At 40.9% G+C, this 22,692-nt stretch overlaps 3 protein-coding genes across 4 annotated transcripts in view; 1 reads left to right on the top strand and 2 right to left on the bottom strand.

Annotated features, from left to right (window-relative positions):
• Nucleotides 1–1,254: 1,254 nt before the first annotated feature.
• Nucleotides 1,255–4,266, bottom strand: LOC132576455 (ubiquinol-cytochrome-c reductase complex assembly factor 6). The gene is made up of 3 exons (XM_060245596.1): nt 4,112–4,266; nt 3,407–3,527; nt 1,255–1,762 (listed from the first exon to the last, which is right to left on the bottom strand). Exons 2-3 carry the CDS (start codon nt 3,512–3,514, stop codon nt 1,667–1,669), a joined length of 204 nt encoding a protein of 67 aa, XP_060101579.1. The 5' UTR covers nt 3,515–3,527; nt 4,112–4,266; the 3' UTR covers nt 1,255–1,666.
• Nucleotides 4,267–4,532: 266 nt separating this feature from the next.
• On the top strand, nt 4,533–18,909 carry TDG (thymine DNA glycosylase). Of its 2 annotated transcripts, none has more exons than XM_060245594.1 (10): nt 4,533–4,638; nt 7,019–7,161; nt 10,110–10,318; nt 11,755–11,824; nt 12,839–12,974; nt 13,056–13,138; nt 13,242–13,336; nt 13,684–13,855; nt 14,034–14,162; nt 15,394–18,909. In XM_060245594.1, the coding sequence occupies exons 2-10, from the start codon at nt 7,068–7,070 to the stop codon at nt 15,528–15,530; spliced, it is 1,125 nt and encodes a 374-aa protein (XP_060101577.1). In that variant the 5' UTR covers nt 4,533–4,638; nt 7,019–7,067; the 3' UTR covers nt 15,531–18,909. The 2 variants fall into 2 exon arrangements, with proteins under 2 accessions (XP_060101577.1, XP_060101575.1); XM_060245592.1 differs by lacking the exon at nt 4,533–4,638 and adding an exon at nt 4,676–4,797.
• GLT8D2 (glycosyltransferase 8 domain containing 2) overlaps nt 17,597–22,692 on the bottom strand; it is a 29,969-nt gene continuing 24,873 nt past the window's right edge. The window contains exons 8-10 of the mRNA XM_060245595.1: nt 22,466–22,632; nt 21,323–21,435; nt 17,597–19,478 (exon numbers count right to left, since the gene is read on the bottom strand). Coding sequence (XP_060101578.1) covers nt 19,306–19,478; nt 21,323–21,435; nt 22,466–22,632 — 453 coding nt within the window. The 3' untranslated portion in view covers nt 17,597–19,305. The remainder of the gene's footprint in view (nt 19,479–21,322; nt 21,436–22,465; nt 22,633–22,692) is intronic.

Genomic DNA, 22,692 nt, shown 5'->3' with positions numbered 1-22,692 from the left:
AAAATTATAGGTGGGGTAGATTAGAGTCCTTGAAAGTCTAGGATTAACAGAGGTCAACTGCTACTATAGTATTATAGGCAGGGGAACCCATGTGAAGCTTTCAGGGAAGAGGCAACCAATACTTGTGAGCAAAAATTGTGCTTTATGAGCTACTGCATAAATTAGTTTGCTCTGGGGCCATTTTTCCTGAGCTAGCTCACACTAACTCAGCTTAGAGGGAACACTGGAGGCAACCTATTTCCCTGCTCTTAGTAAGTTTTAAGAGTTTCTGCAAGAAAAACAGGTTGCTAAAGGCAAGGCTGCCACAAAGAGGAATGCAGTTATTGCATCAGATGGTAATAATTGATACAAGATAGGATTGTTACAGGTCCAAACTTTAATGGCTGGATTTTAAAGCTTAGTGGAAAAAACTAAATCTTCATATTTAAGGCCACTGTGAACATTTGTATATGTTAATGTGGAATCTCCTTTGACTTCCAGAAGCCGCTAAACCCTGTCTCCCCAGTGCTGAAATGTCTTCTTCCAAACCACTTCATAGGGAGTGCTGTGCTTTATAATGACTCAGCACGTCACACGTGCTTGTCTGAAGTTATATTAATATGCATACCATTATGAAACTAGCCAGGAGTTGAGGTCCATGGCAAAAATATGCTGCAGGGATTGATGTGAGCTGATATGCTCACTAAAGCTTGGCACAGGGTTTCTGCTTCTAGCAAAGACTAGTGGCTAGATCTGCCACAAGGAATAAAATTTTATGCTTTAAAAAAATAAAATTCTGTACCTAGAACCTTTTAAAATACTCTGCCTACCTGAATCTTACGTTGTTTCATTCTAATATGAAATTGGGCTTCTTTGGCTCTTTAGATATAACTGCTTCCCATTGGCCTAGTGAACTTCTTGTGTGGTTAGAAAATACTGGAATTATAGTCCACCCTTCATTCAGTCCTATAGCAGCTTACAATCTTCTCTTCCTCTCCCCACAACAGACACCCTGTGAGGTAGGTGGGGCTGAGGAAGAGCTCTGAGCGAACTGTAACTGACCCAATGTCACCTAGCAGCTGCATGTGGAGGAGTGAGGAATCAAATCTGGTTTTCCAGATTAAGAATCCACTGCTCTTAACCATTACACCAAACTGGTAGTTTGGTGTAAAGCAGGCGTGCTATCTACATTTTAGACCCTTAGAGTGATGGATTGAGGGTTATATAGCAGGAGCTTAGCCAAGAACACTATATATCACACACTAAGAATGCTGCTTCCCTTTTGCAAACTAATTTTATCAATTTTTTAAAGGTGAAAAAAATGAAAGTAACCACAGTTACCCACCCAAGCAATGGAAGCTTGGACTGGGTTAGCAACATTTGTGGCACAATGTTAAATTAATATTCCACAGGAAGCCCCCACAATGGAAGAGTGAAGAAAGCCAGCCAGGTGATTCCCAGAAGTGATCATGACTGAACACTGTTGAACATATATACAGAGAGGGTTAGAGGAACAGATGATTATTTTGTGCTAAATGGGTGACAAACATAGCAGAATTTGGACTTCATAGAAAACAGGCACCCAGTATAAAATAAGTGTACTTGAATGGTACCAGAATCAACATTTTTTTCCAAAAATTCAATCATAAATAACACCAAAAGAGCAGTTCATGGAGGGATGACATGATCAGTGGTGTGAGGACTGAGCTTCGTCATTTCTTCTTTTAAGACCTAAGAGTTCTGTTCTGAGTTCTCCAGGTTTGGGAGGAATTTCAGGTATTGTCTATAAAAAAACAAATGTTATACTGTGATCTAGATCCACCAACATCAGCATCTGAAGGGAAACTAGCTTCACCCTTTGGTCTTCCCAGCTGTATTTTAAAGTGATCTTTAATCAACAGTGGCACACAAGGTGAGGCATTAATGCTCTATATAAATTATAAAGATGCAATAATATGCATAATTAAGTGAAAGAGAAGCCATGTCAAGAGACACATTCTCTATGTCCACTTCTAAAGCATGTGATTAAGGCCCAAAACATGTTTCTGTCCAAACTTATAGTTAATCTGCCAGTACAGTACATATGCAACAATAGTCTGGAGCAGGGGTGGCCAAACTTGCTGAACATAAGAGCCACAATGAATAAACATCAGATGTTTTGAGAGCCATAAGATATGATTACATACACATCTTTATTAAAACTCTTAATACTTTCTTTGCACAGAAAGACAAAATTCAGACGTATGCACTTTAGACTGGGAGCATGCAGTCTAAAGGAGACCAAAAAAAGCTGGGAATAACAGTTCTCATAAGACCAGCATAGGGAAAGGTTAGGGAATTATTTTTGGACACTAGTGGGAGAAGGAAACGTGTACCAGAGAAATCACTGGCCACATTTGCATCTCTGCCTTGACACCACGGTTAGTAAATATAGCTCCTTGCAAGAGCTACGAAACTAAGAAGGAAGCCTGCGCTGCTCTTCAATTCCATCCATCCTTCCAGTGGCTCTCCTGGCTCTTGTGCTCTCTTTCCCCACTCTAGGTCTCCGGATGACCTCTGTGGTGGTGAAGAGCTTGCAAGCCTGCCTATTTTTCCCTCCTTCCCCACTTCACAGCAAAAGTAGTTGTGCTCTGCAGCGGACTGAGGTCCCAATGCAAAGTGCACTTACTTGAGAGTAAGCTTGCATTAAGCTCCTCCTTGACCACTGGGAGCCATACGATATGTGTGAAAGAACTGCAGGTGGCTCCTGAGCCACAGTTTGGCCGCCTCTGGTCTGAAGCCTGATTTTCTCTGTCGAAGCAGTCCCAAATATCTTCCCCAATCCTGCATTTAGGTGTGGAATTTTGGGGCTACCACGGTAGGGGGTAATGAGGGTAGACATCCTTCCACCAGCAGAAATGCTGTTCTGGATCCTAGTCTATGGTGCCACTATAATCCTATGTTTTCTCTTACTTGGAACACAAGAGGCTGCATCATACTAACCCCTTAACACAACCTTTCCATGCGCTGACTTAATGCATAAGGAAAGACAGTAGGTATGACTACATTTGACCCCATCCCCCACAAGATTGCTGGGTCATGTGCACCGAGGTGTCCACAAGTATGTTCCCTCGCCATAACTGGGGACATTGCTTTTCTGAGCACTGCCAATCATGGGGAGGGAGTATACATGCAGACACATCCTACAAAATTAGGTGCTGTGCTCACAAGCTGGCTATAACATGGAAGCAGAGTACCCCACGTGCACTCCCTCTTTCTCCATACATTTAGTCAATACCCACAGGTGGTTAGCAGCTGATCTCTGGGATTCTCAGATCAAAGTCTTTCATATCATCTACTACCTACCTAATCCTGTTTAAAAAAAGTGGAGATGAGCAGCTTCTAAACTGTAAGTAAACATACATATTTTAATAGAAATTTTACTTACAAGATCAGGCCTGTAATACCTATGGACAACTTCTGCTCCAGCAAACATAGCCAACAAACTTGCAGTGAACATTTTCAGGTAGCTAGGCCAAGACACTCCTGCGGGCATGGTAAAGAGGAGCCTGCAATTGGGATTCACGTAAAAAAGGAAGAGAGAAAAAAATAAATTATTTTCTATACAAAAGAATCCGGCCACCTAAAGGGGGAACCAGGGCCCCAGAACAGCCCGATCTCCTTATATTTCGAAAATTCAGCAGCGGCGACCCTGCTTAGGATTTCGCTGGTACTCCAGGATCGCTACACGGAGGCGAGGCAATGAGAAACCGCCTCTCTTGCTTTGAAAATATGGAGTCTTGCCTTGAAAACAAGGCCGCGACTTGAGGGCACTTTCCACCCCCACTTTTCGGGTAAACACGATGAAGAGCGAGTCACAAAGGTGGGGCATTTGCTCGTCCAGCGCATCCAGCTGAGACGTCCTACTTGCTATTAAGCTATTAATTGCACCCACTGTAGACAACGGGAGGGCGTCTGCAGACTGTTTAGAAAGTCGCGTAAGTGAAAACGCAGTGTGAGTGAAAAATACAGCACGCAACCGTTGGGCAAAGACGTCCTCCCGCAACTTCAAAAGGGAAACTAAATCCTTTCTCCCAGAAAGGCAGAGAAGTTAGTTACATTCTCCTGATATCGACCTATGATGTCCACTTGCCTGTATCAGCTCCCAATGATGTAACCCTAATGTCGCTTATAAACTAAGGGGACGAGAACGAGATCCTACAACGCCTCCCAAAAGAGTTTCTCCGCGCAGATAACAGCCAGGGCAGAAGACCTTGCTCAACCCATGTGCAATGTCTGCAGTCACGTGGCGGCCCTGTGACGTATTTCGCCGACGCCAGGCCCGTAGAAAGCCTCCTCCGCGGCGTTAAAGGTCCCCTAGCTGCCCAATCATGCAAACCTGTTTGTACATGTTGCAAACACCGAGTGTTAACACACGGTGAGAATGTGAGTCTTGGCTTGGGCTTTCCAAGGTTACGTATTCTAAAAATCTCACAACACATTAGCGAGTGAAGGAACCGCCACGCTGCAGCCGTAGGAAACAGCGCTCATCGGCTGTTCGCTGTGGCCTCAGTCTTGACGAGCACTCGACTCTCATTGGCCGTCTTGGCCCACGTGTCCCTGGCGCGGCTGCCAGCCTGACCGGGCGGTGGAAGGCTGTGAATGAGAGCGAGGCAAAAGGTAGGGGCGGGGGGGGGGAAGAGGGGCGCGAGGGAGGGGAGTCGGGGGCTGGGCTGGGCGGGGCTGTCGCGCGGAGTCCGTTAGGCCCTCTCGGACTCGCTGCGAGGGGGAGGGAGAGAGAGCCGGGCGTTGAGGAATGGAAGCCGACGGCCTCGGAAGGTATGTCGCTGGGTACGGAGGGGGGAGCAGGGCATAAGAGGGGCCGCTCAGGCGCCCGTCTGTCCGGGGAATAGCCGGTGCCTCACACAAAAGAGCTTCCCAGGCTCCCGCGCAGGGCCCAGGCCTGAGTCGTCTGGGTGGTTGTAGACGCCTCCGCAGCACGACGAAAACCTTGGAGGGGTTGGAGTCTGGATGCGGATCTTAGCAAGCGCTGTTAGGTAGTGGGCACGCTTGTTTTACAGCTGTTGTTGTCGTGTGCGTGTCCGGTTTTATTATGTGTGAAGAGCATATGCAAAACGTCCATTTTGCTGTATGAGCAACAGAGTCCTACGAACACTTTCCTGGGAGTAGGTTCCATTGAGTAGGATGTCTCAGGAGGTTTGATACTTTGAAGAGTTATGAAAATGTAATTACAGCCGTCAGTAAGTTGGCATGGTGATCATGTTATATATACAAAATAGTGATGAACAAACATTTATCATTGAGTCTTTAAGGAAAAGGTGGGTTATAAATGCCATAAAATAAAGTGTATTTTTGCCCCAGCCTTTCTTCAAGGAACTTGGGGTTGTTGTACACTACCCTCCCCTACTCCATTTTATCCTTATAACCATCCTGTGAGGTAGGTTAGGCTGAGAGATGGGGTGTGATTGGCTGAATTTTACCCAGGCTGTATCCACACAGTAATTATTTTCTGTTCCTTCTGTTGCAAATGCAGAGGCATCAGCAGTGGCACAGAGCATCTTCACACTTCCTTGGTTCCCCCACAGCCATAATTCCTCTATGTCACTGGAGAACTTTTTAAAAAAAATCAGTAACTGACACTGCAACATAGCAATTTTTAATTTCAAGCTATAATTAGGTATCAATAACATTTTTTTTAAAAAAAAGGAATTGAGAAATCTCTCTCAAGAGGGGGTGAAATAGTGGCCATGGGGGACTGAGGCAGGAACATAGTGTTAATGTGAGCAAGATCTGTAAAAATGTGTGCCTTCCTGCCCATGCATCTGCAGCGTAAAAATGCGCTTTGGAATTTTTCTGAAAATATCTGACTAAACTACATTTTGGAAGATGGCAGCAAAGTGGGGTAAATGCAGAAAGCGGGTACTTAAAGGATTCTATTCTTTGGATGTTCCAAAGCAGCTCCACAGCCCTCTGCAATTTAGACACAAAACTGGAGCAGAACTTCAGTGTGGAAGCAGCTCTAGTGAGCTTCATAGTAGAGTTGTGGATTTAAACATGGATCTCTCAGATCCTCATCTGACCAGCATAATACAATGGCTTTAAGACTGGTCTAAGTGTTAGATTACATCTTGTTTATAATATCTCAAAACCTGAGTTTTGTGGTTTCTGGACTGCTTCAGATAGCAGGTATGTACCCATGCAGTAAAACATGCTTAGCACTTAGAAAATTGACACACCACAGCTAAAGACTAACTAGAATCCTTGATTATTCACTTTTGGTGAAATGGGAATTCTAATCTGTGTGTGAGACTAGAATGGGGGAGGAAGAGGGTGAGGTAGGGTTTCTTTGTAGCAGTGTCCCTGTTTAGACATTCTAAATGTTTTGTTTTGAACAAACCTATGTATACAATCATAATATCCATGTTTCTGTGCTGCAGTTTTATGAGTTCATGTTAGCTCATCTTTTCCCAATTCCCTGCATCAAAGGTTCTGGGAATTGGTTCTTTATTTACTCTACCCCGCTTCATCTAAAAGGATGAAAGATTTGAAATGCCTAAATCAGATTAGTGTGATTTTATATACATAAGGATTAATTGACAATCGGTCTCTTTACTCCAGAATAGTTGATACAGAATAATAACCAGTCCTCTGATTTAAAAAGTAGAGTTTAGGAAATAACCCTATGACTGCTTTAGTCATGTGCTTTAAAAAAACCCCTAATCATGTTGTGTGATAGGCATCTTGTTTCTTTATGGAAGTACTGGTGTATGAATAAAGATAGGGGAGGGGTGTGTGTGTGTGTGAAGAAGTATAAATTAGTGTTGCCAAATATGCCACACAGATATTCAGCAAAATCTGTCTTGCAAATGAAGCTAACCAGTCCTCTGATTTAAAAAGTAGAGTTTAGGAATTAACCCTATGACTGCTTTAGTCATGTGCTTTAAAAAAAACCCTGATCATTTTGTGTGATAGGCATACTATAGAAACATTTTGTAAACTAAAGAGAATTTCAAGTAACAAGCTTTCTCTTTTTTATTAGATATTACACTCCTCTCCAGCCAGCATTTTATCCTTTTCCTTTCCATGAAATGATGACTGCATCTCCAAACATGGAGATGATGAATGAACAGCAAACTCTTCAAGGAGTTTTGGATCCAAACTGCATTCAGGAACCTGTTCAAGGTATCTTAAAACTATCATTTTACTTAAGTTAATTTGAATTAACTAGATTAGAAATGTGGAAGCAGTTGTTTGTCTTGCTCATATCCTTGAAAAGTTTTAGCTCTGTGTAGGAATGTGTCCATTAGGATTTCTGAAAACAGTAGAATGGCTACATTTCTAAGAGTGGTGGTGTAACTAATGTAAAATTGTCCCATTGCAAGTAATGAGTCTCTTTCTTTTGTGGATAGCGTTTGTGCAGTTTTCTTCATAATTTATGCAGTTTGATCATGCACCACTGTATATGGAAATTATGTTCAAATGCTATATGTTTCTGTGGTGTACAAGAGTTACTGTATGGATTTTCCCCCCTAAGTTACCCCATAATTCTGCTATCAGTGTATGATGCTTTGATCTTAAGATCATCTAAGTGGTCTTTCTTTCTAAAGTACTTTTCTTGCATGTTTTTCTGATTAAACATTGTACAAATGGGGACCTGCAACAAAATGTTCAGCTTTCCCAAGGATGGCTGAACATGCACATCTGTTTCCATCTTTCAGCAAGGGATACCTTGATAGTTACTGAGATAACACTTATGGCAGTGAGCAACATTGACTGGACTGAAGTAAATTGCAGGTTAGTGCAGGGATGTCAAACTCATTTGTTATGAGGGCTGGATCTGAATAAATAAGACCTGGTTGAGCTGGGTCATGCTGGGTTGGGTCAAGCCATGTTGGGCCGGGACATGTGTATACCTATTTAAGATTAGGTAGCAGAGATATACATTTTGTAAAGAACACAGACAAACACAAATATTTTTTTTAAAAAAAACATTTTAAAAGCTTAAAACATTAGCACTCTTTGATCTTAAAGATGTTTTCTTTGTATTTCTTCCATGAGATTCAGGGAACTGGGCAAAGGAAGTTCTGGCTCTTTCTTTCCTTCTCCAGGGGACTGGGGGGGAGCCTCAGCCAATAGAAGGAAGAGAGGCTTGGCTCAGCACCTCTGCTGTGTGATTGAGAGAGCCTGGCAAAGCAAGCTCACCCTCCCCTTCTCCCCATGGAAGGAGTCTCAGCCAATGGAAAAAACAGGGGGTTTATCTGTAGCTCCTGTGCAATTGAGCAAGCCTTGCAAAGCAAGCTGTTATGCAGAAAAAAGCAAAAAATAGGGAGAAGGAAGCAGATGACAGACAGTTGCTTGGGGGCCTGATAGGAGCCGCCGGAGGCCTGATTCAGCCCCCAAACTGCATGTTTGACACCCCTGGATTAGTGGCTAGAGCAGGGGTGGGGATCCTTTTTTCTGCCAAAGGCCATATGGATATTTATAACATCATTCGCGGGCCATAAAAATGATCAATTTAAAAAACAGTGCTCCACCAAGGGAGAACGATTCTGGCTGGCAAAATTAATGCAAATAATTGTTTTTCTATTTGAAGTCATGTGAGGAGAGCCTAATCTGGCCGCCCTGCCGCCCTAGGCAAATGCTTAGGTCCAAGGCTTTTTTGTAGAAAAAGTGCAGCAGGAATTCAGTAGCATATTAGACCACATCCCCTAATATTAGCATATTAGACCACACTATCTGAGATAATCAGGTGCAGACTGAACTGTGACAGAAACTTTTCCAGACCCTGCAGCAATTCTGGCCGGCTGGCCAGGCCCCAGGGAGGCTGCCACATAGTACATCTGGGCCCTGTGATCCCTGCCTGGCCCTGGGGAGGCTGCTGCACAGCACGGCTGAGCCCCAAGATTCTCACTGGCCAGCCAGGCCCCAGGGAGGCTGCCACATGGCTCGGTTCAGCCCAGCAATCCCCGAGGGCTACACCAAGTGACCTCAAGGGCCACATACGGCCCTCGGGATGGAAGTTCCCCACCCCTGGGCTAGAGGTTGAATGTACTTTGCAAAAAAAATTGCTAGGATCAAATGGAAGAGCAAACTATGATTGGCCCCTTCCCACTCACTTCTTCTCTTTGAACTCCCTCACGCATTTATGCTGCTATTTTCACAAAGAACTCAGTGTGGCATTCCATGCCCCATTTTATTACATAGGCAAGATTCAGTACTTCTGGGTTTGTGGTGAAGCATAGTTTGCCAGTTCATCTGGACTAGGATGGTTTCCACTTTGGAATCCTAAATCACAGGCCAAATTGAAACCATAGTTCAAATTCTAACCGAACTATGGGGAAATAGTTCATGATAATGGATTATCTTGCTATGAATGAATGGGAAAAGTGTACAAGGGTAATTCACAAAGTGAAAAAGTATGGTTTGCTATTACGACTGAACCAAACCAGTACTTGGAGCTGAAGTTGTATAAAGTGGATTTTTCTAGTTACTTTCTTTTATGTACTTTTTGCAGTATCAGAACTGGGTTGACTGCTAGAAACTAATTTCCAAACCTTTAAGAAACTTAACAGGTTTATGATTCAGATACAGTAAAAAGCAGGGCTTTTTTTGTAGAAAAAACTCAGCAGAAACTCATTTGCATATTAGGCCACACACCCTGATGTCACTGGAAGTGATGTCACCTGTTCAGTAGGTTACTTTCCACATATTGACATACAGCCGTATTGTGCCATCAGCTGCATTTCAGGGATGTGTGTTCTCACACAGCCCAATGAGAGACCTTGTTTCCCCCCACAGGGTGCTTGTGGGTGGCTCTACCCTCTTACAAGTTCATTAACAGGATGGAATATTTGGGGCCTAGAATACTGTGAATATTCTTTGGAAGGCAACATTTAGCTGATAGGAGTCTGTCACGTTTGAATATATTGTTGCATATCATTGTAAGCTGAAATTTCACATTTTCAGTATCACTCTTATAAAACCAAATTCAAATCCAGTTAGATTAAGTCAGCTCTGACAAAATCTCTGAGGTGCATCTGGTCTTAAATCTAGTGTTCAATTGCAGACCAACACGGCCACTCTCTGAAATTGTTAAAAAGTATATCATGAGCTTTGACTGTCTTTTTCAGCTGCTACAAAAGGAAGGAAGAGAAAAAATAAATCTACTGAACCAAAAAAGCCTGCTGCTAAAGCTGCCAAGTCAAAAGGCAAGCAAGAGAAAATCACAGACACTTTCAAAGTCAAAAGAAAAGTGGATCGTTTTAATGGTGTATCTGAAGCTGAATTGTTGACCAAAACACTGCCTGACATACTGACTTTCAATTTGGACATTGTAATTGTAAGTCACGTGTTAAAAGCATTTGTTTCTCTCACCCAGCTAGTTTAGGTAGCATCTTGGTGATAAATTCTAGAGGGCAGTCTGGGCTGAAGTATGCAACAGTTATTGTTGCTTTTGATAATGGATTGTCAGGTTTATTGTGGCACAAGCTTTGATGGCTGCTTTGTCAGATGCATAAAGGGTCTCCAACAGGACAATTCCTCTGCTGGTGGGACTCTGAAGGAAGTGCACTTGGGGGCAGGGTATGTGTATAGGAGTGTGAAATAGTGAGGCATATGGAGGAGTTTGACTTACAGGTGAGAGATGCTAGCTGAAGTTTGCTAAAACTGACTGGAGTGGGTGTGCTTGTCATGCAGGTGTATGCATATGCTTCTCAGACAGGCATAGCAGTAAACAGGAGAGGACAGAAGAAGCTACAGCTAGGGAGAAAAGTCCAGTACTGCTTCTGCCCCCTTCCCAAGAGGGGCCAGGTAGTGATAACCATTATTGTGCTGCAACAAATGGAACTCAGCAGTTTCTTGATGCTGCTGCATGCTGTCATTGTTTACATTCTATAAAACTGCAAGTCTATCAGTTTCTGTGCAGTCAGCTGGGAGAGACAAAATGGCGTATTGAAAGATTTTTCTCCAAGAAGATGAGGAAAGAAAATAGCATGATGTAGTAAGCTTCTTGTGAGCAGCAATCTTTTAGTGTTTGCTGATACCGCTACAGAGCTGTGAGTGTCTGCTCTGGTGTGGGCCTCTCTCCTCTGGCATCTCTGCTGGAGCCAGGGAAGTGATGCCATCAGAGTGTCACTGAGGGTAGCCTACCAACTAGTCTCATCTTCTACCATCCACCAGGAGCAGTGTGTTTTTACCTTCTGCCCTTGACTAGGAGCAACACTTACAGTCCCCTGGACATCAGTCCAGTGGTATCCCTTCAGGAACTCTTACTGATGTGCACTAACTAGATCATAATGTATGTGCTAATTCTGAGACTAATTTTAGCCATTCTTCAAAAAAATTGCACCTGAGCAGAACAGAGATTAATTACAGCAACTGCATAGTAGTCAATGTGTGGTTTTAGTGCTGCTGTTGTGCTTTGCATCAGCATTTCAGTCTTACTAGTTTAATAGGACTAACATATCAATCATTAACCACCTGTAATAATCACATGGATTTAATTGGATTTGACATCTAAGTAAGACTTGCTTTAAAGAACGTACTAAAATGAATTGTCTTATGGGTGGACTTCCCATCTGTACATAAAGTTATTGCTAAAATGTAGTGCCCTCTCCCAGATTTTATTTCAAGTTTTAGACCGGTATCTTGCCCTTACCCCAGCAACTTAGAGTGGATTCATGGATAGTTATATGCTATTGTGTATATTTTATTTAGCATGTAAAATTCTTCATCAGTTCAAAATCACAATTATTTCATTGATGTTTTGCTTTCTAGATTGGTATAAATCCAGGCTTAATGGCAGCCTACAAAGGGCATCATTACCCAGGACCTGGAAACCACTTTTGTAAGTCGTCTTGTCTCGTCTGCTAATTTTTTTTTCTTTCTGATTTAGAACTGCTAAATTTTTAAGGTTTTGTTTTAATTCAGAATTGAATGTTTCTGATTATGGCTGTGGGGGTGAGGGTGATATCTTAGAGATTCTTTAATTATATACCCAGGCTTCTGCTGCAAGAAACTTTTAAAATGGAAGATATTTAAAATGCTGAGTTGGTGCCAGTTCAGCGTTAAAAAAAACTGAAGGTGAGGAGCAATGATAGAACAAAGATTGCAGACAAGTTTGTAGTAGAATTTTGTACAAAGGCCATAAAATGGAATCCTCAACACTGACAGGATTCTGGAATGAGGTGTGGGCTGTGCCACCACCTTACACAAGTATCAGTCGCTCATTATGTGTCCTTTTGCCAGTCTGGACACATGATATGAGAGAACAGGGAAAAAACTGGTTTTAAAATGCTAGTGATGTAGTCCAGTGCAGTTCAGCCTTTCCATATCTGTGGCAGCAGGGCCCAAGGAGCTGCAAGCACATGAAAAGAAGTCACATAGTATCAGAATCACAGATCAGGAGGAAGAGACCCAGAGTCAAGACCAGTCTGCAGAGCTGGAAGCAGGAAACACAAGGCAAGGATCAGAGCCTTGTGGGAATCCTCCCCGTGACTGAATGACCTCTCCTCACTACCCTGCTGCTATGCTAGCCTGCAAGGAGTCAGAATGTATGGCACCCTTGCTCTCCACACATTTGCACTAGAATTAGGTCTTTCCAAAAAGCAGCAGAAGACAAAATGGCTGCTCTGTAAGGGCTCACAAGCTAGCTGGTGTGGCTTCTTCATCCATGGATTGAAGACTACTGATCTAATCAGTGATTTAAAAAAAAAAATCCTGACTATGCAAGATGCAAAAGTGCCTATAGTATTAATATGCATGCATGCTTAACATTATGCTTATCATATGTTCAGAAATAAATACTTTGTTGAAAGTAGATCTTGATATCATAAGAAACATGCATTTTCTGACTTCACAGGGAAGTGTCTGTTTATGTCTGGGCTTAGTGACCAACAGTTGAACCATATGGATGATCATACCTTACCGCATAAATATGGTATTGGATTTACAAATATGGTGGAAAGGACAACACCAGGTAGCAAGGATCTTTCCAGGTAGGATAAAATTCAAAATATCATGTAGCAAACACTGGTAACTGTGGTCCAATTTTTATTTTTAGTTCTTTTTCCTTTTAGCAAAGAGTTTCGGGAAGGAGGACGAATTCTGGTGCAGAAATTACAGAAGTATCAACCTAAAATAGCAGTTTTTAATGGAAAATGTAAGATTTTTACTTAAGCAGCTTCTGTAGTATGGTCTTGAATTTTGTATTCTACTGGTCTTGTATTTTGTCTAACAATGGGTTATCTTTAATTTTGCTGTAGGTATTTATGACATTTTTAGTAAAGAGGTTTTTGGAATAAAGGTTAAAAAGCTGGAATTCGGACTACAGCCACATAAAGTTCCAGACACAGAAACGGTAAGTGCTTGCCTTGGTTAAAAATATAAAAGTGGCATAGGATCTTAATCAGTTGATACTTCAATCTTCTCCAAGTGCAAAAAATCAGAGATTAGTGAATTTAGATGTATAGATCTGATTTTTGGAAGGATATCTAATTAAGATTAGGATACCTAATTTGAGAATGCCTTGTATATTCATTGAAAGCCAGCATTACTTGTCCAGTTTTTAAAATTTCACTGCCTTAGATTGAAGAGAGAAGAGTTTGAAATACATTCAAGTCAATAATAGTGTTTTAATAACTGTTGTAGCAACTTGGTGATTTTTGATCTGATGCTGCTTGCTCCTTTGTTGTTTGTTTTGCACAGCTTTGCTATGTTATGCCATCATCCAGTGCAAGATGTGCTCAGTTTCCTCGTGCACAAGATAAAGTTCATTATTATATAAAGCTGAAAGATCTAAGGGATCAGCTGAAAGGCATTTTGTCAAACACAGAGGTCCAAGAAGTGCAATACACCTTTGACTTGCAGCTTGCACAAGGTATAACTTAGCAAGTTCAACTAAATTCAGTTTGCTGAATGCATGTGTAAAATAAACCATGTGCCATGAACTTATGAACTGTGTGGGTGTTGTTGCATATTTGAGGCATAGTTGTCATAAAATTGTACGGACCCGAATTACTGCCTGTGAATTAACTTTGTTGGCTTTCATTGTCCAGAGGATGCTAAGAAAATGGCTGTAAAAGAAGAAAAATATGATCCAGGTTATGAAGCCGCTTTTGGAGGAGCTTACAGTGAGAAACCAGCCAATGAGAGTGAAACATGCAACTTTCCATCAAATGGAACAGGTAGATTATGGATTTCTTTAAAAATTAATTCAGTTTCTTAAAAAAAAATAATTAGGTTTGACTCCAGTCGCACCTTAGAAACGAACAAGATTTTCCTGGTTTTAAAATGAAACCATTTGTTTCATTTGAAAGTCAAAGCTACCTTCATCAGATACCTTAAGCAGGTATTTGACAATGGGAGTTTGATTTTCAAAAGCCTATGCCCTGAAAATGTGGTTGGTCTCTAAGGTGCTCCTGGACTCAAATCTAGCTGTTCTAGAAAAAAAATAGAAATGCAATACAAATAAATTTTATTACTTATTTTGTTTAGACGACTGAAGCAATATGTTTAGAACAGTGCAAAATTATAAAGCAGTTTAGGTGCTTTTCAACTTGGTCCTTTTTTTTTCTTTTTCTTTTTTTTTGCATCAGCTTACAAATTAAGTTTCTCAGAATTCTGAGAGAAAAATGTGCAGATTTATGTAACTCAGTACAATTCAGCCTTCTCAGTAGTGTTAGTAGTTTGGATGCAGCCTAAAATTTCCACAGGTAGAAGAATTTCTGTCTGAGAACTGAACTGAGAGTTCCCCATCTCCCACTGCAGCTCAGAATGTCTCAAGAAATGCTGCTTCTGGAGATGGTGGTCCCCCCCCAGGATTAGCTGGGGGTGGGGAGTGGCTGCCATATTCACACACATACACAACCTTCTGTTCTTGAAATTCTTAGGCAGGATCCAGGTTTTTGTTTCCCTTCATTACAACTTGTGCTTTTAAATGAAATAATTGTAACTAGCAAGGCTGTTCAGGGGACATTACAGTGTGTGGACAGAGCGCTTTGGAAGCTAGTGTGAGATGGGAAAACTCAGTTTGAGAATGTTATTTAGTAGCAAAGCTAAGTTTAATAAAATGTAACTGTTTCAGATGCTTCTTGATCATCCTAGTGCCTTTGTATTAATTGGCAACAAAACTGGGAACAGATTTTGCTACTGTGTAGTGCAGTTGGACAGAATACTGCTTTCATATTTTCCCCCTTCCCCATCTTAACAAGTAAAAAGCTTAAAACTTTACTCTTTAAAGATAAAGACTGAAAAATTCAGAATGGAATATAAGTCTCCACAGCATCTCCAGAAGCTGTGTTGTAGTTCAGCAGGTATATGAATTTAAAATGATCCAAAATTGTGCCCTGGTAATGTCTTTTCTTTTTGACACAATGTCTGCTATATTAGTAACACATTTTGATTTGTTTTATGCAGCATCCAGTGCAGAATGTAGCAGTGGATCTTCCTTTGGAGATGTCCCCAATGGACAGTGGATGACACAATCCTTCACAGACCAGATTCCTGAATTTAACAACTGCAGGCCACAAGAGGAACAAGAAAACAATGCTTAAAGTCTGCCTTTTCAGTCATACCTAAGCGCTGCAGTTTTTTTATGTACACAGTTGTCAAGAATGGTACCTCAGTTCCACAACTGAAGCTTTTAATAGCATTTTACCTCTTAGTTTTCTTACACTCATTCAAACCAATTGTGTTAGATTTAGACCAATGAACTAGGTCATTTTAAGAAAATGTCCACAATTTTTAAGAGAAAGAGACTTTCTTTGTAAGAGGCTTTTTGTATTTAAATAGGTCTTCATGAATGAGAGGTCAATTTATTTCTTGTTTTAAATCTGTATTTTGTAATGTAGAGGTCTGTGAACATATATTTGTAACTTGTCCTCTCATGTGCTGGGATATTCCATATGTGTTTAGTACATCCAAGGAGGTGGGAAGTCCCTTATAAATATAACATGGTTAGGCCTGTAGCGAGGTTAATGTCCAGTAAAGCTGTTACACAGTCATAGCTGAATAGGCCTGCCCTCTCTAAAAAATTGAAATAATCCTGCTTTATAGTATTTGTAGCTTTTTTGCAAGTCCCCAACCTTAATTCAGTCCTGGTTCATGCCTGCCTTCGTATTATTATTATTAATGGTAGCTGAACATGTAAACTGACTCCACTGAAAAACTAAAGCTGAGCCAGCCATTCTCCAGCTTCACTCTTGGATGAAAATAACATTTTGTCAACACTTTTTCACCCTGCTGCTTTTTTCCTGTTCTGTTCCTTCTCAAAGTGGTTCCAGACAATTGGAAATTGAGTGTCGAATGTGATAACAGCAATGCTGTGTAGCCAGTCAGATACGGCTACTTGCTGATGTCAACTAAGGGCTTGATTTAAAATGAAGGTGTTTTCAGTTCAGATAAGATGGATGAGGGTTTTTTTTTTTTAAATGAGGACTTGAAATACTTTCGATGCCATAAGGCTGATTTTGGCAAATTACTCTCCCCCCCCCTTTTTTTTTTCTGGACATCTTTAAAAAGCTGTAAGAAAAGTATTATCTGCAGTGGGCCTTTCATACATGCAAGTCATTTGACACTACATTCACTGGACAATAAGCCTGTATGCATGAACTCTTAAACCTTTAGTGTCCATGGGACTGGGGAGAGTACCTGTGCTTCTGAATGCCAGCTTTCATTTCTGCTTCATCACAGGGAGGGGACTCTACAGCAGCCATATCCTGTTCCTTCCCTTCCCCTTATTCTCTGAATGTTCAACTATAGTTCAGCTATTAGAAGGGCAGCCTACAGTGTTTCTCCTGGAATGGAAGGATTCGGTATTTCAGGGAATGTCTGGGCTGAATATAGAGCCACCTTGAGAAGAAGCAAACTTCTTTCTGCAGGTTTCCAAAATGCAGACATTGTTTCCTTTTTAGTGTTTACTGAGCAAAATATTGATGATAGGACATTCAAGTCTTAGGCAGTTACAAAGCAGAACACGAAGAATGGACATTACTTACCTACTAATGAAGCTTTCCTTGAATACTTTGGGCACAATCCTCTTGATCTGCAGGCCCAGAACCTGAGTGGAGAGGGTTATATTAGGACTCAAAAGCTGGGGGGGGGGGTTCCTCCCCTTTTTCACCTGTATATATTTGTAGGTATCTGGGACAGGACAATAGGGGAATGGAAGTTTAGTGCATCTCTCATATTCCCATCTAGTCCTCTTTCTCTTTGACTTACTCAAAAGGCATGATGAGGGAAGGCTTGATAGGGACAAGGGCCTGCACACATTCCCTCAGTTATCCCATTAAATTGTTTGGGCTTGGCAGGTGGAGAGAAAAAGAGCTCCATTAACCCTGCTACATTCTGTTGCAAGCAGGCATTCTGTCTGCACAACATATGGACCGTGCCCTGTCTTTCCTAAAATTTTAAAGCTGTTCAGCCTGTGCCTGAATTAGTAATTTGCTTCTTTTTCCACTTCTTTCTTTCTTTGTCATAGCAGGGAAGAGATGACTTGAAGTAAAAGCAATAAGAGGATCAAATAGTAGTTTTGATAATCTTATAATTAAGTGCTTTGGATACTTGAATTATGCACAAGAAATTGTCTCTCCATCATGTGTACATAGAGATCTGAATTATTTAACTGCACCGTAGACTGCTGGATGTTTCCTTTAAGTACTTGTGTGTATTAGCAATTATGGCTTGAATGAATCAATTTAAAGTAAATCCATAGCCTCGTAGCAGCTTAAACCTTTTCAAAATGTGTTCTCATGTGCTTTTTAGGAGATAAGCATGTTTATGGTCTCCCCCACCCTTGCAATCATGTGGCTTAAAATCCTAGAAAACAGGTTGGATCCAAAGTACTATTAGCAGTAGACAGAATCATTTAACAACAGATACAAGCTGAAGTTGGACTCCCTGTCTTTAGCAGAGTGCCTTGTTGCAGCCAGTATAATGGAGGTAGGTTCAGGGGGAGCTGGCAGGTCATGCTGGCAACTCTTGCCTGCTTCCCCCTCAAGTGGGCATCTGCTCACTACCCAGGCAGAATGGGGGAGCAGCCATCGTGCTAGACATGGGAGAAGGCTGCAGTAGTAATAAGAACTGAAAATGTGCTTGTGCTTTCTGTGTCTTTTCTATGGCTGCTTATTAACTTCTTGCTCTTGTTTGCTGAGGCTTGGAAGTAGAGGCAGCTCAGCCTTGCCAGACCACCCAGCTAGACAGATAAGGCTTCCATGGGATCTTGGTTGGAGGTTTCATCTCAGTTGAGTGTCACTGGGTTTGAGGTGGCTACTTCTGCCTTTTGCTCTAATACTGGGCAAATTATGTGTTTCACTGGTGGAAGAACTACACTGCTTTTGATGGTAACACCCGTCTACTAATGGAAATATGCTCTTTAAACCTAGGGGGAAGGGCCTCTTTGGATCCAACCCATTGTTTTAAATTAAGACTGAGGTGTATATTCTGGTTCTGATCATGTTGGTTATTCTGTGTGAAAATTGTTCATTGTACAGTCAACAATCTACAAAAATTATTCACTTATTTTATATGTATCATTGTTTACAAGGACTCTTTCTTGCAAGTGCTCAAAGTTCCTTGCATCAGGGATCTGGAACAATTTTATATTTAACAATACTGTTAAACATTGCTGATGGATAGCTCAATAACTATCATGAAAATGAAAGAAAATATTTTGTTTTGAAAGAAGCATCTATTCTATCACTCTGGAATAATTACGAAATAACAGGTCAAATGTGAATGCATAAATTCTCAAACATGGTGCTTTAAATAGAATTAAAACACTTCTGATCTGCCAATTCCTTGCAAACAAAAATGCAATGTATTATGGTATCTTCTGGTGCTTAATTATGGCATTTTTAAAAAGTCTTAATTGCTTTGTGTTGAAAAGAAGCAGTGATAAATTAATTGAAATAAAAAACTGATGTTTAATTTTAATTCTAGTTTAATATTGACTACAGAAAGGCTATATAACAAGCGTTTTTATTCAGAAGTGTTACAGGTGGTTAGCAAGAAATCTAATATTTACAGGATATAATTTAATGCTGGAAAGGAGTTCCTGATTTCATAAAAGCCATTTCCGTAGGAGTTGAAATCTCAATAGCATGATGATACTGGAGCTTCTGTGCACACTTCAAAATAGTTCCACTGCACACTTAGTTTCATTTTGAGACACTGCTTCAACATCACTCATGGTGACTGCATAAGTCAACTGCAGTCTCATACAACTGTACAATGAAGGAGGTAAATCACATCATCTTGTACTATGTAGACTTATGTCCCTTGTGTGGGCTGGAAATAACAACTCAGATGTCATAAATGTAAATAATGGCATCAGCTGTTAGGACGAATCAGTTTAAATGTCCCTGAAGGATCAGGGACAAACCACTTTTCCCAAAGGTCAGTGTGAATACTGGGGTAGTCCCAAGGCTTGTATCTTCCATTCCAGTGAAGTAACTTGGCTTCATGAAGAAACTGTTCTGAGTACCTGGCATCAGGACTCCAGCCTGGGTGTGTCAAAAATAAAAGTTTTATTACACCTCTTACTGATAAACCTCAAAAAAAAGTCAGCATAGGCACGATCTAGCCATCTTAAATACTTGCTTATTTCTCAAACCAAGGAATGCAACTCTGATTTTTTTTCAGAAATATTCCTTAGCCTTTGTGAAACTTAGGTCTGATGTACACATGCATTTAATAGAATGGGGTCCACTTCACTTGGATGATGACATTTTTCATTGTCATCAAATGCTTAAATTAAATTGTAAATGTGTAAGTATATATATATAGAGAGAGAGAGCATAGCAGATGAGCCCCATGGCACAGAGTGATAAGCTGCAGTACTGTAGTGCAAGCTCTGCTCATGACCTGACTGATACCGGTGGAGGCTGGGTTCAGGTAGCTGGCTCAAGATTGACTCAGCCTTCCATCCTTCTGAGGTCGGTACTTGCTGAAGGTAAAGTGTAGATGACTGGGGAAGGCAATGGCAAACCACCTCATTAAAAAAACTGCCATGAAAATGTGATGCGATGTAACCCCAGAGTTGGAAAACGACTAGTGCTTGCACAGGGGACTACCTTTACCTTTTATAGCATAGTGGACAAGAAGCTGGGCTTAAGTCCTTCCCTCTGTTATGTTAATTTTATATTTGCTGGGTATTCTTAATGTGGTGAAGCATTCAAAACAAGTCTTCTAAATGCAGACTGACTGTGCATTATCCATTCTACCATCTCATTCCCATCTGATGCTCCTGCACATGTCAACCAGCCCTTCCTTCAGTGACAGATGTAAAGCCTTAAATCCCTATGGCTGTATTATACCCCATATTTTTTTCAACTAATGTTAAAAAACTTGCAATTTTCATTTCTATCACCTATCATGAAAAACGAATTAGCTTATTAAATGCATTTCTGAAAAGTAAATGCTGCTTTCACACAAAATAGATGGAGGTTTTTTGGAAAATCTGTTGAGAATCCAAAATCGTATAGAAACTAATGTGACTGTGAGGTCAGTGGGATTTAATCATGACTTTCGCTGGGGCTCACATGTTTGAGAGATTTACTGTGGCCTGAAGAGGGAGAACTTTTGTGACACTGAACATCTATCTTTGTGTTATCAAAGGAGCTCAACTTTTAACTGCTAAATTCAGATACAAATTTTGTAGCAGTCCATGTTTATTTTATTTTTAGCCTGCCCTTCCTGAAAAACAGGCTCGGGGCAGGTTACATCATAAAAAGTCAACAGTAAAAACAGTAAAAGACCAGTTTAAAATATAAAATCTAAAATTAGACAGACTAAGATGGCAGATTTTGCCTCACATATGTGACCTATTGTCCAGGTCCAGCAGATCTTGTAGAGCTGGGATGGAATGAGGGAGGGAGGTCGATAAGTGAAACAATGTTCTGATATAAAATGACTAAATTGTAGAATACAAAGTAAAAAAAAGTATCAAAGATTTCAGGTTTTCACGGCTGGTAACATCATTATGGTTTGTAGAATCTTTCGGGCTCAAGCGCCGTGTTCTACTGGAGAAAGTTTTTCTTCCAGACATTTCGTTCTCGGCTGTGGAGAACGAAACGTCTGGAAGAAAAACTTTCTCCAGTAGAACACGGCACTTGAGCCCGAAAGATTTTACAAACCCTAACAAAAAAAAGTATATATGCTTTCTCACCTCTCAAATGTTGCATGTGTACATAGCTATTAAACATTAGTTTAATTCACCAAGGTTGGAAACTTCTGATTCAGCATGTAACTTGGAAGTATGTGCTATTTCTTGTATGCAGGAAACCTTCAGTATAATAAGGTCATCCTGAGGCTGAGGATCTCTTTTTTTTTGTAGTCAAACACTTACCTAGATGGCGAATATGCCACAGAGGAGTAATGGGTGAATATTTTCCATGGAATACAATGAGCATTGGGGGAGTGGCCACACCTCCTGCAAGAGTGCTGCTGTAAAGGTTTTCTCTGAAAAGATTTTAAAAAGAAAATTCTGTTTTGTTGTTTTTAGGAGGGAAAAATTGTCTATTACTTAACTGTATGGTAACCCAGAAAGCATAGCACATTTCCACTCATGTAAACGAGGGGGGCAGGCAGAAAGGATCAGAGTAGCACTCAAAAAAATTGAACAGCAACATGAGTGGCATTGGAAAGTGCAGTCAAGTCACAGCCAACTTATGCCAACCCCATAGGGTTTTCAAGGCAAAACAGGATCAGAAGTGGTTTGCCATCACCTGCCTCTACATAGCAACCATGGACTACCCTGGCAATCTCCCATCCAAGTACTAACCAGGGCTAACCCTGCTTAGCAGTCAAGATCTGATGAGGTTAGGGTGCTATAACACTACTAGGGCTGAAATCTACAAGATGACTGACATCCGCTGTATGCACTCAATTTCTTTGTTCAAATGCCCAGTAGGGTATGATGATGAGCTAACACACAAGAAAGTCTCCCCAAACAGCATTTATGTTGTATATGCTTGTCTGGTATTTAAGTAGTGGAGACTCTGCAAGTACAGCAAAGGAATCTAAAGTGCCAAAGGAAGTATGCCAAAAATAATCTGAGTGTAGAATTTCATGTCAAGGTAGGTCTACAATTATTTTCCCAAACCTTTTTTTGTTTTAACAGCACAACTGCAGGAACTAATTCAAAGGAAGGACAGTAGCAGAGATTTCATTATTTTTCCTTCATGTTTTTTTGGGCTGGAAATTGCTGTCCCAAGTTCCTTTTATGAAACTGCTTGTATCCCACAGATTTTTCCCAGTTAGGCATAACCAGTTAGGGGAAATGACATGTGGGAAAAGTTAAATAGCTCCTTGGCTCTTTTAATCCACATTCTGTTAAAACAAAATGTCAAGAGAAATTATTAAGGACCTATGCCTACCTATCCTGGTGTTCTTCCATGATAAATTCCTTAGAAGTCTGCATCTCAATCAAATAATACCAACTGTATGAACTTTAGAATCCTGCAGGGGAGAGAGAGCACTTTGTACATACTCAGCATTTTTTTGCATCCATTTCTCTAACTGCTTTGTAATTCGTTGGTGCTTCCATTCCGTCATGTTAGCGACAAAGACACCAGGGTTAAAGGAGCAGGTGCTGGGGCTAATGCCAAGATCACGAATTATTTGTTTCCGGTAGTCTAGGAATCCCATATAGGTGTTCTTTAAAAAAGAAACAAATGAAGTGCAAAATGACTCTACAAACACCCAGCCATTTCATAG

Source organism: Heteronotia binoei, chromosome 8 (assembly GCF_032191835.1).
Source record: "Heteronotia binoei isolate CCM8104 ecotype False Entrance Well chromosome 8, APGP_CSIRO_Hbin_v1, whole genome shotgun sequence".
NCBI classification, from domain to species: domain Eukaryota; kingdom Metazoa; phylum Chordata; class Lepidosauria; order Squamata; family Gekkonidae; genus Heteronotia; species Heteronotia binoei.
Note: the sequence above shows the minus strand (reverse complement) of the source record. Positions and strands in the feature narration are given on the sequence as shown.

What these genes read in the sequence shown, in the direction of transcription:
- LOC132576455 (XM_060245596.1), bottom strand. Translation starts at nt 3,514, where the DNA reads ATGCCCGCAGGAGTGTCTTGGCCTAGCTACCTGAAAATGTTCACTGCA. An exon ending in GGTATTACAGGCCTGATCTT is followed by an intron (nt 1,763 to 3,406) that starts GTAAGTAAAATT and finishes GTTTTTTTATAG; the next exon opens with ACAATACCTGAAATTCCTCC.
- TDG (XM_060245592.1), top strand. Translation starts at nt 4,775, where the DNA reads ATGGAAGCCGACGGCCTCGGAAG. An exon ending in GAAGCCGACGGCCTCGGAAG is followed by an intron (nt 4,798 to 7,018) that starts GTATGTCGCTGG and finishes CTTTTTTATTAG; the next exon opens with ATATTACACTCCTCTCCAGC. An exon ending in CATTCAGGAACCTGTTCAAG is followed by an intron (nt 7,162 to 10,109) that starts GTATCTTAAAAC and finishes TGTCTTTTTCAG; the next exon opens with CTGCTACAAAAGGAAGGAAG.